Source organism: Siphateles boraxobius, unplaced genomic scaffold (assembly GCF_051911475.1).
Source record: "Siphateles boraxobius isolate OS27281-9 unplaced genomic scaffold, OSU_SipBor_1 35, whole genome shotgun sequence".
NCBI lineage: Eukaryota > Metazoa > Chordata > Actinopteri > Cypriniformes > Leuciscidae > Siphateles > Siphateles boraxobius.
This window is the reverse complement of record NW_027508975.1, coordinates 9,846,995-9,865,478: the sequence shown is the minus strand read 5'-3', so window position 1 is coordinate 9,865,478 and position 18,484 is coordinate 9,846,995. Positions and strand designations below refer to the sequence as shown.

The 18,484-nt window shown below is 36.2% G+C and overlaps 1 protein-coding gene across 1 annotated transcript; it reads left to right on the top strand.

The window, feature by feature from the left end:
* Nucleotides 1-6,327: 6,327 nt before the first annotated feature.
* On the top strand, nucleotides 6,328-15,734 carry meox2b (mesenchyme homeobox 2b). The gene is made up of 3 exons (XM_077196366.1): nucleotides 6,328-7,135; nucleotides 10,219-10,391; nucleotides 14,164-15,734. The coding sequence occupies exons 1-3, from the start codon at nucleotides 6,655-6,657 to the stop codon at nucleotides 14,383-14,385; spliced, it is 876 nt and encodes a 291-aa protein (XP_077052481.1). The 5' UTR covers nucleotides 6,328-6,654; the 3' UTR covers nucleotides 14,386-15,734.
* The last annotated feature ends 2,750 nt before the right edge of the window (nucleotides 15,735-18,484 follow it).

The following is an 18,484-nucleotide window of genomic DNA, read 5'->3' as shown; positions in this document are numbered from 1 at the left end:
TATGGGTACTTTTCGCCTACTTTTTTAGAATACTAGTATTCGGACATGCTACTCTGTTGCCATACTGTTTTTCTATATAGTAAAGAAGTATTCAATTTTAGAGTACAGAAAAACAAAACTAAAACCAAACTGAACGCAAGTCTTTGAATAATTCAGTCGACCAATTAGTAAAAAAAAAACAAAAAAAACACTGAATTGCTAATGACTGAAATAAGTCATGATATTTATTTATTTATTTATTTATTTGAATAAATATCCTTATTAAAAGGTGTGTTCAAATCTACCAAGAGTGCAGAATGATTAAATATTCTTTCTGAAAATATCAACAAAGCAAAAAAAAAAAAAAAATCTGTTCTAAAACAGCAGTTCACTTATGAAACCTGCATGCGATGTTTATGGAAGCTTTAAAACATAACAGACAAAAAAATGAAAAGGAAAAAAATATAGCATATTAGGTACCGTTATGTAAATTTTCTCCTATTGAATGATTGAGATTTATGTCATGTAAACATCATCAGCTTTATCCTGTGTAAGTATGTGTGTTTGTGTCTGTAACTGATTGTATTTGAGTTGACAGACTCTTACAAAGAGTATATGGAGAAGGCATTGGCAGAGACTGTTTGTATACAGTCTAGAAAAGACAGGGATAGAGTGTGTGTTACACGTGTGGTTTGCTCTTTCCTCTTTTTTTTTCTTCTTCTTCTTCCAGATTAATCAGCGCCCAGAAGAGGTGAACCCTTTTCCACGTAAACATGGCATGGTGGTGTGACACGGCTCATTAGCAAAGAAAATGGTGTATTCAGAGCAATGTGATTGTGGCTTTCTGTTAAGAGCTCACATATTTACAGGCCTCAGCATCAGTACAGCGGGATGGTGCCAGCCGCAAATAATGTTTACACTTAATCTTCTAACAGAATTAGTGCTCAGAGGGCTAAAATAGTAAATTACGGCCTGATTACAGAACAACTGAACATGTGGAAACAAAATGCAAGCAATCATTAGCTGGACGAATGAAGCGTTCAGCCGAAGTTGGTACACTATTTGAAAAAGAATGATTTGCGAAACTTGAACGTGTAAACACTTGTTGCTGGATGAGGAAAGTATCTGTCATTATCTTCTGCTAGTTTTCTTTCACTGGATACATGATCAGTTTGTTGATGTGTCAAATAGATTAGCAATTTTCATGGGAGATATTTTGCTCTGGTTTTAAATATTTAAACGCAGTTTGTTTTTGTTAAATATTTACAAATCATAGTTTGACTAGAAATTTGTTTTAGACTGAAGCATTTTCTAAGGCTGTAAAGGGGCTAAATACCAAAATGTTTCCTCATTAATTGACATGTGCCTCAAGTATCTTTTCATTTTTTTGCAGCGTGGACCCATTTGAGCTTCTTGGTTCCCAAAAAATTAGATTCTCTGAGGAAACCTAAAGTCCCTGTTAACGGTTCTTCCATTTGGAACCAGAAAAAAGGAAAGGTTTATAAGACACTTGTAATACACTACCATTCAAACGTTTGTGGACAGTAAGATTATTTTTTTTCTGCAGAAATTAATATTTTTTATTTCTGGAAGGATGTAGTATATTGATCAAAAGTGAGATTATTATTTAAAATATTTTTTATTTTTTTTTACTTTCTATTCATGAAATAATCCTGACTAGAAAATGTATAATGCTTTCCGCAAAATTATTAAACAAGTAATGGTTGCTGAAAATTCCGATCACAGAAATAAATACAATTTTCAAATATAGTCATTTATTCAAATATATTATAGAAATGGCTATTTTAAATTGTAATAATATTTCACAATATTACTTTTTTTATTATTGTAATTTTTTTAATCAAATAATTTCAGCCTTGGGGAGCATAAAAACTGAGAAAATCGTACCAAACTTTTTAATGATAGTGTATATATTGGAGTTCTTTTCATAATAGGATATTTGAGGCACCTTCAAAGGTTGCCTACACTCTGGCAGTCTGAGGAACCTAAAAAGGTGCCTTAAAATATCTTTTCGTTTGTCATAATGATGTCATTATGACATAACTTTAGGCTGATCAGTAGTTTGACAGTGTTTGTCCTTCACAGTTAGCAGTATTTTTTAGCAAGAAAGTCCTAAATCTGTAAACCTCCTCCATAGACGAGCCATGAGGTAATGTGTCCTTCACGGTTTAGTATGCGAGTCCTGGTGGCTGTATTTTAGTAATGAACAAGGATGATTAAGGCACATAGCCTTGAATTGAGATTGATGTCTTGGCAGCTGAATTCGCAGCAAGGAATTGTCTGTTAAAATCATTTGTATGAAAATCATTAGCATCAGTTCTGTGGCTAAAACTTAGATAAAAAAAAAAATAATTGGTTGTAGTAATACAAAACCATAGGCAAAGTAAAATCTAGTTTTTAGATCTGGGCTGTTGCATAGGAATTTAATAGGAGAAGGGAAGCCATTTAATCCCAAGATGTCATCTTTACTTTTCAGAATTATTTCTAATATTAGAACAACATGTCGCACTGGAGGTAGAGAGCAAAGTTGAAATAGGCTGGGAACTTTCTTTTTATTTTTAGTCTCTAACATACAGTATGCCAGTATTCCACCAGAAACAAATTCGGTTTTAAAAGGCATTGACGAAGTGTAGACTCTGCATGGAATACATTAGTCTCAGCTTGTGTCATGAGCACAGACGGATTGACTTTACAGGCTCAATCAGATACTCTGGCTGAGGAAAACACCCTCATGCGCATTTCAGGCTCTTTAAAACTGTGCTTCAGATCAACTCCAATTATATTTTGTGAAAAGGTTTTTTTTCACATTTCATTTTTATTTCAGATTTCAATTTTTGTAGTGCATTGCAAACGCATCAGAAACAACTTTGTTAACTACACTGTAAATCACAACTAATGATTTAATAAATGGGTTGTGTGAAGTATTATATGGAATATAGTAAATAATAAAAAAAGAATAGACTAGAAATTAAAACATGAACTGTTACATAGCATGAATGTCAGGGGGAAAAAATCTTGAAATAGTGAATCTTCCTGATGTTTTAAAATCATTGAAGGTATTTATTTATTTATTTTATTTCGAACAACAAAAAAGATACCATTAAAATAAAATATAAAATACAATAAGTATATTGCAACATACCGAAAGAAAAAAAGACAATATCTTAAAGTATTTATATATATAACTGCATTTACATTTTTATTTATTTAAAGTATTTAATTAATTTATGTGTGTTTAAAAATGATCTTAATCAATTGTTAATTCAATTAATTTTAACTTCAATAAGATATGTATTTGATATCTTTTGGCAAATGATCAATTCTGCGTCTGCAAATAGATGGTTTACGTATTTGATTTCAATGATCTTTTTTTAGTGCATGCCATATTCATTTTTCATTTAGAAATTAAATTATTGCCATACTAAAATGTTGATTAAGTAACAATAACTTCATCAAAGAGCATCAAAGTGTTCAAGAATGGATTTTGCCGGATCATATGACAACACTTTGGGATTTTTTAATAGCTGTATAGTTCCTACACAGTCTCCTATAAATTGACTCAAGCATAGCAGAGATTTCTGAGGACTCTATATATTTCTCAGTCTTTGTATGTTAATATGAAACGCATCACTTCCTCCTCCTTTGACTCCTTTCATCCTCTCATTACAAAGCAGTGCACATTACACTAAACCCGCTTCGAGTATCCTATTGGAAATGTCTGTCTGAGGTCTGGCATTAACAGACACCAGAGTTAGTGGTTTCGTCTCCAAGCTCCTTTTCCACTCAGCTAATGAGCGTCACGGGGCCTTTTAAAAATAGAATGTGTTTTAATATGAACCGAAACAGAATGACACTAAAATTACAGTGTATAAAATGACAAACTGATACAATCCAAAAGACTACAAATATGAAATGCGCGACACTAAATCACTAATAAGTTTCATATTATCCTTCAAACTCCCAATTATCTTCCAAAAACAGCAAAAATAAAATCCCGGAAAGCATCGCCGCTCAATTTTAACCATCATCTGTCTGGTTTTACTCTCGTACATGTCTGATTGACTCCGACAGGCTCTTAAAAATCCAACAAAATCTAATAAGCATTAGCCTGTCACACACACATTCAAAAAATTGGCCACCAGGTGAGAGGACTCACCTGCAGAAAATCCCTTCTCCCCAGGGACCTGTCAAATTAGCAGTTAGCTATTACGGAGGCTTAGGCCTTGGATCCGTAGAGAGGGAGAGAATGAGGAAGGAAAGTCAGGAGACTCTCAGAGGCCTGGGGCAATGACATGGCGCAGGGTCTGAGGCAAAACCGAAACCATATGAACATTAATACGCACCCGGGGGCCGTTCTCGGAGATTACTTTACATAACGACTAATTGGCCTAATTTGTTAAATAAACACTATATTTTCTTTTGAAGCTTAATACAGGACCACTGGACATAGCAGTCACTCTGAGCCGAGCAGCGACACCCACATCGGGTTTTGGCGGTCTGCTAAAGTCATTTCCCCTCAAAATGAACCTAATTTCCTCTCTGGGTTCAGGCTCATGCGTGTTTGGTTCACCACAGTCATCTAAATGCAGAGATAGTGCTGAATGTAAAGGATGTGTGGACAAGACCGACAGCGGTCAATATTTCTGAAATGCACAATGTAAGCTATTGAATCGCACAGTTTGGGTTGAAAAAAGAACTGGTAATTGTGTAAAATACTGTTTTGTAATATAAGGATGGCTATTCAAGCTAATGCAGCTTGGTGGAAAGTCCACAACTACGTTTTATTTGATTTATTATTATATTTTTACACCAGCTGCACTACACCAATCATAAAAGTGCTAAATTACCAGTCCAAGCGAGTTCTGGGCTCAATAAAACTGGGATACATTTTTTTTTTTTTTATCCAATGAAGAATTCCAAGGCCTTTCATTTTTAATTAAATGTACTGCTAAGTAATCATGGAGAAGAGTTGCAAAAAATTATTCTGAAATGATAAACTTGCCGCAAGACTATATTTTAATAACTTTATTAGACATTAAAGGAGATTAAACACTTTTATTTTCCATTTTGCCAGCTTTTTTGTAATTGCAATGCATTCATGAGCAACACTTTCTTCAGCAAGTTTCCACCACATAAAAAAATGAGATCCTTTATGATCTCTGCATTGCTAGAGTTGTTATTTCATTGTGGTTGAAATCTATAAAGTGAAATTAAAACTGTGCAAAAAATTAATTGCTCCCCCAACCCATGACATTCATTGGATTGTTCTGAATTTTTGCAGTATGAAAACTTAGTAAAAGACGATAAAAATGTTTTTGTTTTTAGAAACTTATTCATTAGAATATGTAATTTTCCTGTACTGCATGTCAACTTAGATCTTAAAATGAGTTTTCATGCCTTGCTCAAAGCAAAAGACATTTTTTGACAAGCAAAAAAGCTCTTTTAAGTTTTTTTTTTTTTTCATTGAGCATTCTGGGAGAGAAATATGGTTTTCCATCTCAGAAATACATATGAGAATGAACAGCATCTGTGTTCTCAAGGATTTTTTTTCTTCATATGACCAGTGTATCTATTTCTAGACAGATTTATAGAAATCTGCATATTGTTTTATACGTCTCCAACAGCAAGTCCAGCTTGTCATTTGCAGGGTAGACAGACTGTCCGTGTCATATTTTTATTAGTTGTTAATTAATTTAATTTTAAATACAAAGACACTTTTTTATGATTGTCGTCACATTTATTTGCAAAGAAATTTTTTTAGCAATGTAAACTTATTCTGTCTCATGCAGACCTTTAAGCGGTTAAGTCAAATATTGTTGCAATATTTTTCAAATATTGTTTTTTTTTTTTATATATACAGACATTTTGGTGGAAAATGATCCTTTTCACAGTCCGAAAGAATTCCAGGACTTTACAAGATGATGCTGACAATCTAGATGATTTTGGGTAAATGCACAGGCAGATAGAAACAAGCTAGCGCCCCAAATCCCCTCACCCCAATCCTCCGTCCCACCCTTTAGACCCCCATAACCATTCCACGCTCACTCTTTGGCAGCTTACGCAACTCATTTCTTAGAAAAAGTGTCCGTGGGATCAGATAGCCCGCGTCCAAAATATCGTACCCCCGTTTTCATGAGCCCAGAACTAGTTGGCTGGCCTCAGATTTATTGTACCTTGTCGTTCTGGAGGAAGATCGTATGCATGTGGTCAGTAGCGAGGAGCCTGCGAACCAACCTCCCTCTCATGTTACGCCCTATATATAACATCCATTCCTCCAGCACCTCCGTTTAACCCCCCCTCCCACGTTCCCTCGCTCCAACACCACTTCTCCAGAAGCGCTGTATCCACTCGGGCCCAGACTGCTCTGTCTTTCCCTCTCCCTCTCTTTTCTCTCTCTCCCTCTCTCCCATCTGTCACCCGAGCTTCCTCTTGCAGGCTGTGTGTGTTTACCCTCTTTTTCGGCCTGGCAACGGGGCTGCATGCTCAGGATTACCGGAGGCCTTGCCTTTCATCGCCGCCTGCTCCCTCTTCCTCTCGTCGTTGACTCCTGGACAACGGTGGAAACGGGTGCGAGGCTGTGCTTTTGGGGCTTTTCGGCTTCCCTGGTTTCTCGAAGAGTCTGGAGTTAAGTGGAACCGTCGGCACTAAGAGAACATGGATCACTCTTTGTTCGGATGTCTTCGGAGCCCGCACGCCCCATCCCAAGCCCTGCACCCGGCGTTCACCCAGTCCTCCCTGGCCCTGCACGGTCGCTCCGACCACGTCTCCTACCCCGACCTCCCAGGACCCTCGCCGCCCTGCAGCTACGCTGGGGAGGAGGGCAGCTTCGGAGGACCTCATCACAGGGTTCACCCCACTCCACAGCATCCACACCTCTCGCAGCATCAGTCCTCCTGGCACGTCCCTCAGATGCCGCCGATCGACGGCGAGCGCCTCAATCTCTGTCTGCCGCACCGTGACTCTTCGGCTCCAGAACTGTGTGGAGCGGGTTCACAGGGCCTGTGCGCAGGTAACCCAACGCTCACTGGTAGTGACCCTTCTGGGGTGTCATGTGTGCCTGGAGAATACGGGAGACAGAACATGTCACCTGCTGAGCCGGAGAGACGCAATAGCAAAGGAAAGAGTGACAGTTCAGGTATGTTTTTTCCGTGTTCTTTTGCATCCAGTATAAAAATGATTGAATTTGATTTCCAATATTTTTTATGTATTTAATAGTTCAATTGGTAATTAGCAATCAAATTGCATGATTACAATATAAATAATTCAAGTGTTTTTCATGACTGGAGACTGAGTTGTATTACTCATCAGATTTATTCAGAATAGTTTAAGTAAAGGACTTACTGACTTTGGTTTTGATTTCATCATGTTTTATATTTTGTGTATTATCTATTTTCTGTAATCTGGCCTTGAAATAGAGAATTGGGTGTTTGGAATTAGAATTTGAGCACCACATTTTTTCAAGACGCTATGAATTTGAATTCCATTTTGTTAATATATATAATTTTATAAATAATATTAAGGGACATGCATAAATGCACCAACTTATAAGTTTAATATAACTTCAGAAAATCTTGTTTATTTTGCAATATTTAGTGATAATTTAAGTATTAAAAATGTCATAAAATGATTTTAAAAATTTATATATAGTCATTTATTTTAGAATTATTATTATTATTATTTAACTTTATAGAAATTGGTCCATATCAAGACAGTTTAAACAAAAGGGTTCTATATGTAGTAAATGTATTTCATTTTATTTCTGCAGTATTCAGCATGGGATAATTCAATACAACTGCCCTGTGTTAGAAAAGACATAAGCAGACAATCAGACTGAAGAAAATATCAAACTAGTCCCAGAGAAAAGAAAAGGCTATATGTGATAATCAAACTCACAGTAGTTTTATATAATCAAACTCACAGCAATTTAAGAGAAACTCAATTTAACATTCAGATCAGATTCACACACATAAATTGTTCTAATCCATCCAAGAACCATATAGAGGAGTGTGCAAGCTTTACAAATATATAAAACTGAGCAGTTGTATAAATACACAGTATGTCTAGTATTTAAGAGAAAATGCGTCTTAAAATGAGAATGAATCTGAGGTAATAAAACAAAAGGAGCGGAATCCAGAACGGGCTGGACACGGCACAGTAGTGTTTTAATGGCAGGGCCTGGTGCTGTGAGACTGCCCTGTTTCTTTCTCTCATCAGTCTCAGAGGTGTAAGTCACTCTGGCATTTACCCTCAGGTCTTTAATAGACCACAGGTGAAAGCCGCTTTAAATGCTCACACTGCCCGCAGCTGCGCTTTTGATACCCCCCAAATGCATACGCACCATTTACGGCTGGGGAAAACCGTTAGAGCTGCAGCTGGACAGTTTTTATATAAAACGTGACCCTTAAATTTCAAGAACAATAGAAAATGTCACACCTGGTGATCTAAGTGGTTTGACGTTGACGTATAGACTTTAAAAACAAAGGTGCAGAAAAAAAAGAATTGTGAATGTCCTCAGAAAAATATCACTGTTGTGTGTAAAATTATAAAGACGAAAGTTTCTGAGATTGAACTCAAGGTTTTTGTCACCTTTACAGTTAGTTTAACTGAATTACTCCATCTTATACTGTACATCCAATAGTTTTTTCCCCATGTCATGATGCTGTAGCTTTTCATCCAGGTGCCTGTAGTTTATGGCTTGATGGCATACTGATGGATAGGCCCAATGGTGGTAGAAATTTCCAGAAGGCTCCTGTTGGCACTTGCTGCGCCTTTATACCAAATTTAATTTCCTCCAGTCTGTTGGCAGTTATCAAAGGCAGTGTGGTTTCCATTTAAAGCCGTGTCATATGTCGAGATGTTGCAGCGATAGGCTGAACAGATTATAGATTATTCGGAAAAATGTTGTTGCATTTGAAATACGATTTTCAAAGCTCATAATCTTGTGTACTATAAAAACCTTGGATTTCTAGAGCAGTTGTATTTCTCTGCCGCTTTCAAAGGAGCCAAATATTCGACATCATACTCGTCCTTGAAGGGCAAGCTTAAAAATATTAATTGGTAACATATTTTCCTTTAAAGATTTTCTTTTTTTAAACAAATTAATTTGTATTGGGCTCTCCCAGTCCTATTAACATAGATGATTAGTGATTTGCTTTACTCTGTTAGTCACATTACATAAATTATTTTGAAAATTAGTAGAGTAAAGAAAAGGCTATGTGATAATCAAACTCACAGTAGTTTTAGGTCATAGATATTTCAAAGAAAATGTATACAATGTTAAGGATTTTTATAATAATGAGAATCTTATTAGATGCTTTTCACATACTGCACTGTGGTAACCTGTGATTGTTACTTTTTAAAAGCTTTTTCTACCTTATCAATTACCCACTTTTTTTTGAGTAACCTACTGTATTTAAGGTTGATTCAATATTTTTGATTTGAGTAAAATTAAATAATTTAGATGTTATCACATAAAGTACCTTTTAAATTTATTTTTTTTAACCACAATTGCTTAAGCTTATTGTTATTCTAACATAGCAAATGTATTTCATGCTAAAATGAAAGCCCAATTGATCCTTTGCTCTGGAATTGACATACTTTGCTCACTGATAAACGATTTCGTCCCATTGTGACTTGAATGGTTCAGGCAGCAACAACTAAATGTTCTATTTTGCACTTCTTCTTTTTAATGAAAAATGAAACTAATAAATGAAGGGATCCAACTCTGTGATTCTAAACCCTCCTGTATGTTCCTATGCACCTCAATAATAAAAACTATATATTACTATAATATATTAACAAGCTTCAATCTACACAGTTACGGTTGAATTTGATCATTTTTGGACTAATCAGAAATGTTCCTTGAAAGAGTTTCATGCATTCTGTTAAAAGAGAAGTGGAAAATGAAGAGTAAATTGATCTGATTGTTGGAGAGTGTGAACGAAGCCCTGTTGATTCAGGCCAGATTTGAGAGCATGTGCTTCGTTCTCTTGCCATTCTCCGCCTGCTAAAAAAACCAGAGCCATATCGCCATAATAAATGGTGATTGGCAGGCCAAATTGTTCCGCTTTCATTTTTATTTTTGTTCGTTTATTTTATTTCAGAGCCCTGCAGTTTATCACACCATCTTATTATTTCACCCTTTTTGCTTTCTCTTATGTTTTTTTTCTTTTTCTGTGCGTTTACAGCGGCTGGAAAGTGATCTGTTTTTCATTTCAGATTCCCAGGATGGGAGCTATAAGTCAGACGTGAGCAGTAAACCTAGGAAGGAGCGCACAGCCTTCACCAAGGAACAGATTCGAGAACTGGAATCAGAATTCGCTCACCACAACTATCTGACACGGCTTAGACGTTACGAAATCGCTGTCAACCTTGACCTCACAGAGAGACAAGTACGTTCAACACTGAGCCTGTTTTCACATGTTACCAGGAGACATATGCCTAACAATGGCACTTCCATTGGCTTTTTGAACATTTTTCTTAGATTGATCGGTAAAAAGGAAAAACTTTGCATAAAGGCTGACTCAATATGTGATCAAGTCGTATAAAGTGATAAACGCAATGTTAAATGTTAGCAATTCTCAACCAATTCAATTGTATGCCCTCATTTACTGATATAAATCTCAAAGTATTTCAGTATGAGCTCTCTAAAAATATGTTTTACGTTAGAAATACAGAGCCCTGTGTCGAAGGGTCCAGTTCCCAATGATATAGCCTACTCATTTGGGTTGAGGTAGGTATTCCCACTTAAAAAAAAAAAAAGATTTTAAATGGTCATCGGATCCTGTAAATAACCCTGACAGTGAAGTCTGTCAAGTTCCAAACTACAGTATATATGTTTTTTTAATGCAGAGCCGTTTTTCTTTTAAAGAATATATTTTTTTCTAATGGCTTTTATTAGAAAAGACTGAAGGGAAACAACAGGGAAAGACAGAAGGGACAACAGGAGTGGGACATGATCCAGGCTGGACCTGTACCAGGGGACCATGAAAAATTAAACTATTCCTTTTTATATCTGTGTGTGTGTGTGTGTGTGTGTGTGTGTGTGTGTGTGTGTGTGTGTGTGTGTGTGTGTGTGTGTGTGTGTGTGTGTGTGTGTGTGTGTGTGTGTGTGTGTGTGTGTGTGTGTGTGTGTGTGTGCATATACACCCTTTTTTAGATTTTTTTTTTTATCAACTGAAAAATATACTATGGAACTATATTCCATAAAATGTTCACTGGAGTAAAAACCAGCTCCAGTCTTCCATAAAAAGCAGCACATAAGCAACTCACCTAGGATTTGCCTTTTTGTGTTTCATTCCCATTTCTCTTTCCTATTCCTCCACAATTGCTTCCTACCCAGTGACTCTCAGCACAGATCAAAGAAATCTGTGGACGTGGGTTGATCTCAGATCTTAAACAACAAGTCTGAAAAACAGCCCTTCCAGTGCCACTACGATGTATTGGATTTATATTTAACACTTCATGTGTCACATACACACACACAAAGAAAATAAACTAATGCATAATATTGTGAAATAATATAAATGAAATGTGAAATATGACAGCGCAGTTCCATAAAACCTGTAGTTCAAAGATTTGCAAAAGAGTTCTCAGTTCTCACACTCATCTAAAAGGTTTTGTCGTGTAAGGAAATCTGCAGACTCATTTAAGAGCTCACTCTAAAATACCTGCGCTTCCTAAAATAACCTTCTCAGCCTGAAATAGTCCCCGGTCAAGCCTGAGGTGGGGGGGGTGAGGCGCCGCAACTCGGTCCAGATCTGATCGACCCGTTTTAGGCAGCAGCTTGATCATCACAGTGGAGACGCAAATACAGAGGAAAGTGTCAAGTCAGGACCTGGAACATGGTTCAACGGGCGACCAGGAGTTTTGCATCAGCACATAACTGACCATGCGGAAATAGCCTAGAGAGCCAATCCTAGTCCCCATGAGAGCCAATCATATCAAACTTCCCAGAAGTCTGCTCCAAAAGAAAAACACAAGAGCAGATACACTGTGACTTTGAGAAAGTTTAAAGATTAAAAGCAGATATGAAGGACCCTTCGAATCTATCCGCAAAGCACATGAAATGAGGTGTTTTGCTTGGTTTATGTATGTGGTCTATACGTGTGGGATCTGAGTGCTGTGTTGGCAGAAAGCTTGAAATCTGTCGCTCATCCAATCTGATACACGGACATACAAGGGGGTTCTGATACAGAGAGCATGATGGTGGTTTTAGAGTGGGGGTCTACATGCCAAAACAACTCTTTCTGGAAAGTGCCATAACACACATCCTAACACACGTTCCCACAAAGTGGCGTTGAGTTTCCCTGATGCAGATCTTGGGCGCCTGCGTTGCTAAGACACCAATAACGACTTAAAAACATTGTGTGTAATTGACTACTGTATAATAGCTTTGCCAAAAATGTTTGCTAATGAGCAAACAATACTTATGTATTCATTTGTTTACCTTAAAGTGTTAAACTGTTAAAGTTCACCCAAAAATGAAAATTCTGTCATCATTTACTCACCCTCATGTTGTTCTAAACCCGTAAGACTTCTGTTCATCTTCTAAACACAAGTGAAGATCTTTTGATGAAATTTGAGAGCTTTCTGTCCCTCCATTGACAGCAACACAAATTCCACTTTTTACGCTTCAAAAGTTCATAAAGAAGAGATCGTAAAACTAATCCACATGAATCGAGCTGTTTAGTCAAAATGTTCTAAAGAGACTCGATCGCTTTATATGATGAACGGATTTAATTTATAGGCTTTTATTCACATATAAACATTGATCAGAGAACATAAACGGAAGCTCAACCGAACTTGCTTGACGCTCAAGAAATGACCTCATTGGTTCTGGAGGAAGTAACTTGGCGTAACACACGAGAATGAATATGCTTGAGCTTCCGTTTACCACAACTGATGTGTGAGTTGATGAATATTTTTGTGAATAAAAGCCTAAATTCAGTCTGTTCATCAGATGAAGTGATCTTGTTTTTTCATAAAATTTGGACTAAACCACTCAATTCATATGGATTAGTTGTACGATCTCTTTATGAACTTTTTGTAGTTGCATAGCTGTCAATGGAGGGACAGAAATCTCTCCGATTTCATCAAAAAGATCTTCATTTGTGTTTCGAAGATGAACAAGACTTGCAGGTTTGGAACAACATGAAGGTGAGTAATTAATGATAGAATATTAATTTGTGGTTGAACTAACCCTTTATGATATTGTTTTGATTTATTCTTAATTATTCTTATGAGTATACTTACTATAATACAGGGTTGGTAAAACATTTCAGAGTATAAAAATGAGCTCCGTTGCTGTTACTTCTTTTAGTTGAGTGTGAATTTTATTTTGAAGCGGCCTCAGGAGGTTTTACAGGAACTTTACTGAAGTGCAATTCAAAGATATTCACACAGTTTTTGCAATAAAAAAATTACAATATTCATTTTTGCGTACTCTAAAATATAGAAAATAAATTCTTTACCTGGATGTATTACTGTTAAAATCATTTAAAATTAACAAAATAGGTGTTTAATATTAAATCCAAATAAATTTAAAATTATATAAATAGTATATGATTATTTTATTTAATTATGTGATACATTGAACTAGAGCATTTGTGGATATGTAGAAGTTCTCCCTCTACATTTCATAAATAGTTAATTTATTAAATATATTGAAATATTTATAAATTCAATACAAATTTATGTAGGTAGAATTTAAAATATTAATTCTCCACTTATTTTATTTCAGCTAGTTGCCAAATCAACATTACTCATCTTCGTTTAGGTTAAGTACTAACTAAAACTTAATAAAAAAAGCACACACACACACACACACACACACACACACACACACACACACACACACACACACACACACACACACACACACACACACACACACACACACACACACACACACACACACACATATATAAATAAAATCTAACTTAAATTATTTACAAAAACTATACTGGTATATCAAATGATACTAAAATATGATAACATGTTTATGGGCAATTCATATGGAGAAATGAAATGTACTATTAAACATTCAACTAACAGCAGTTGTATGTATTTCTTTGACAAACTACTCGAACTAAAATTATGCATTCTGTTTGTTTTCTATATACTTAATATGACTACTTGAACATCATTTCTTTTTTCCTGCAGGTAAAGGTGTGGTTCCAGAACCGAAGGATGAAATGGAAGCGAGTGAAGGGAGGTCAGCAAGGGGCTGCTGCGCGCGAGAAAGAACTGGTGAATGTAAAGAAAGGAACTCTCTTGCCCTCCGAGTTTTCCCCAATGGTCGGACTACACCATCCCATCGGTTCTCCTAGCAATGAGGACGACAGTCACGACAGTGACCAGAGCTCCGAGCACGCACATTTATGATGCCCGGACTCCACCCAGTCACAACCTGCCAATTTCTTTAGGAATCAACTATGTTGGTACTCCGAAGGCTGTTAACAACTAGTACTGGGCCATGCTTTGTTATTTCACTCTGAGTGGTTAGGGTTTGTTCTTGGTCTGTGTAACAGATGCTCAGTGGGTTGCAAACCAGAGCTCAGCCCCCGATGGCACCAAACTTTGAAGATTAGTCTAAATAAACGTCAAAGGGGTTTAAAGGTGGCCGCACTTTTCAAGAGACTATGCTTTCATCCACGTTTGACTCTTAAGATTGACATTGTAAATAAATGTATAAGTCTGAATGTTGTAAACATTCCACACAAGTGCCTTGGGGAGGATTTTTGCACTGTTTTAAGTTTTTGCCTAACTGATTGCTACTGTATTTTCGCAGATTTTGATAAAAATATCATTGATTACTAAATAGATCTACATAATCTGTGACAGCACAGAATAAGTATTATTTTAGTCCATTTGTAAAGAAAAAAAAGATGCCATTAATGACCATTTGTTGATTAATTGATGAATTAGAATGAAAAAGTAGTTTTTAAACTGACAAATGTCCATGTTTTTTTCCCTTCCACAATATGGGTACGTTTGGATGATCCATTGTACTGAAAGTGACATATGCAGCATAGTGATAAACATTTCATTTTGAAGGATAATTTTTACTTGCCTTTCCTAAGGTGTGTGTACTTGAGGACTGCAAATAATTTTCCATGATCACTGAAGGAGGCATTACAATAAATACACTACAATTCAAAGGTTTGGGGTTGTTTTTTGAAAGAAGTCTCTTATGCTTACCAAGACTGCATTCATTTGATCAAAAATACAGTAAAACAGACATTTTGTGAAATATTATTACAATTCAAAATAACCGTTTTCTATATTTTAAAATGTAATTTATTCCTGTGATGGCAAAGCTGAATTTTCAGCATCAATGTCAAGATGCATGTGCTGCTTAATCTTTGTATGGAAACCATGACACATTTTTTTTCAGGATTCTTTACGGTGAATAGAGTTTAAAAAACAGCATTTATTTTAAAAATAGAAATCCTTTGGAACATTGTAAAAGTCTTTACTCTCATTTATGCGATCAATTTAATAAATCATTGCATCTCTTTAAAAAAAAATCTTACTGCCCCAAAACTTTTGAATGGTAGTGTTCATGTAGGCAACATCACAAATGGAATATTTTCTTTTGTTGTTCAGGTTTATAATATAGTTCATATGTTTTATTTACCTTGTAAATAAAAAAAATGAGGTATTTTGATTTCAACTTTTTTTTCATGAAAAAATAAATACATTTCATAAAAATAAAAATAAATCATCTGAAATGCATTTTTGAAGGAAATCTTACCAAATGTTAAAGAGGATTATGTGATGTAAATGTTATGGAAAGCCATGTTGAAGAACTAATATTATGGTTTGGCGTTTCTGTGAAGACCACGTGAGTGAGCGTTCTAATTTTTGGACTGGCACTTTATGGAGTCGGCTAACTTCTTTAACGTCGTTGCTCATATATGAGAGCAGCTGGTGATTCGATAGCTGTAGAAGTTTGGACTGGTTTGATTTGTGGCTTTGCCGTTCCCCCGACACATAGGCAAAACCCAGGCTAAGTGGATTTGTTTTCAGTTGTGGTCAAAGCCAGCCATGCATTTTCTCTCTGTGGAAGACGTTTTTGATTAGCCGTCCGATTTAGATGTTTGTGAATGATATACTGTGATCAAAGTGAGACGAAGAACGATCCCCTTAGGGAAACAATTTGTTGCTTTACGAAATGAATGGGAAATGTATTTATGACCCCTCAAACCCTGCCAAGCACCCAGCTGCACTGATCACAGCCGCGTCTAAACAACACATGATGAATATGGCCCGTCAGAAGCGGTCCCAAACAGACAAATCAATAAAAACATGAGCAAATAAACACAAATCAAGACAAACATGACTTAGGTATGAAAAATACACCCCGGACCACAAACAAAGTTGAGCACAAACAAACGGAGGTCAACAAGCAAGACTTTTTTCCTGTTTGTCTTTCCAAACAAACCTAACTTTCATAAGACTTTGTTGATTTGCTGTTGGTGTGATTTTTCTGTCTCTGCAACCGCTTTGAATACTGTGTAAAGAAGTAGGATCCTAAAAGGGATAGTCCATAGTTTCTCTCTTCTGCCGAACACAAAAGAAGATATGTCGAAGAATGTTTCGGTTCCCATTGACTTCCATTATATTTTTTAACCATACATATGGAAGTCAATGAGAACCAAAAATGTTTGGTTACCAACATTCTTCACAATGTCGTCTTTTGTGTCCAGAATGACATGAGGGTGACTCGAGTAAAGAATAGAATTTAAGGGACCTTTCACCCAAAATTATCTACTAACCCTTATGTTATTACAAGCCTGTATGACTTTCTTTCTACTGTGGAACACAACAGAACTGTTTCCATAGAATGATTTTTAATTTTGGGTGAACTGTCCCTTTAATTCAGAGAGTTTAGTTCTTCTTGTTACTGACAAATGTAATCCAGAGCAATTATCTTGAAGCAATAAGCTTCAGGCACAGTTTTATTTGCACAGAGTGCAAGATAATCCCATTTCTTTCTTGCATTCAAATAATTATGTAGGTTTATATTTTTCTCCTGAGCATTTAGAAACTTCCCAGTCAGTGCGTGCATTGCATGAGGAAGATTTTTTTTTTTATTGCATTTGTTTTGGAATACCTCTGGCCTGTTACTTTTTGATCCTGAATGAACCTTCTACCTTGACCCCACAGGGAGCAACTTTCCTTTAACAGGAAGGGTAATGTTGTCATTTCTCCATGCCATGCCAAGAACAACATGGCCAACTGAAGAGTTTTCCACACATGGTCTGAGTGTCTGCTCAGCCTCCTTCCAAAAAGTGATTTAGGATAATTTTCAGTGCAACTGTAGGTGTTGACGAATGATGTTCACTGAGGTACAATCCGCCGTATACCACGTGACTGTTGTTCTTTTCCTTCTGATGGCTGAACGTGCCCAATCTTTTTTTCGTCTTTCATCAAGGAACAAAATAAATGGTTATGCAGGTAATGAAACGTTGGCATTTTATAGAGACTCTGCGTCGGTGAAGGACATGTCTAGAGAGTAAAATGACTACGGATACGCCTGCTCTGAATTTGTCCGTTTCTACAAACCGTTTAGGTCAAGGCCAGGTCATGATGCATCTGGGATACGTTAAAAAAGGCCATCTGTGAAAAATCTACAACTGTTACATGTTTATTTAAGTAATTAGAAACAACTTGGAATTAAAATCACATCACATATTCTGTATTTACCAGAATTTTGAGAATATCTATTGTCGTTTAAATATTCAAAATGTATTGTACACTCTTAAAAATAAAAATTCTTCATTGGCATTGATGGTTCCAAGAAGAACTCCATGGAATCTTTTCATTTCACAAAAGGTTCTTTATAGTGGGAAAATGTTATTTAGATTATTAAAATGTGCTTCACACTAAGAAAACATGGTTCTTTTGAGAACTGATCACTGAAATTTTTTGGGGGGGGGACCAAAAATGGTTCTTATATGGCATCACTGTGAAAACCCAACCTTTATTTTTTACCTTTTCTTTTACATTATTTTATTCCAATGTATTTTTTTTAACCTGCTTGAATAATGAGAATTATGCAGTGAGACAGATTCAATAATAGCAGTTCAGACCAATCCAGTGATGTGGTTTTATCATAATATCACATATTCTCTATTCGGCTAGGGCTCAGGAAACTCTTCTGAATCTTAAGAATATGGCCGGAGAATACAGGATGACGAAATGCAGGAAACCACAAACCCTCCAATAAACTGGCAGGGGACCATGACTGACGGCTGTTTTAGCCATTTAGAATCTTATTTATTGGCACAGCAGTCACTTTTACTACAGAAGAACTGAGCCAAGAACTGAAACTAACAGCGTAAAATGTGACTTCACACCTGGAGCATTAAAACCACAAGTCACGAATATAATCCTCAGAACAGACAGGAGAAGAACTCCGATAATTATGGAATTATGAATAAAAGCAAGAAAATATAATAGAAAGGTTACAGCTTAT

Excerpts from the sequence above, each read along its gene's own strand:
- meox2b (XM_077196366.1), top strand. The coding sequence starts at position 6,655 with ATGGATCACTCTTTGTTCGGATGTCTTCGGAGCCCGCACGCCCCATCC. Across the intron at positions 7,136-10,218 it reads AGGAAAGAGTGACAGTTCAG|ATTCCCAGGATGGGAGCTAT; the intron begins GTATGTTTTTTC and ends TTTTCATTTCAG. Across the intron at positions 10,392-14,163 it reads TTGACCTCACAGAGAGACAA|GTAAAGGTGTGGTTCCAGAA; the intron begins GTACGTTCAACA and ends TTTTTCCTGCAG.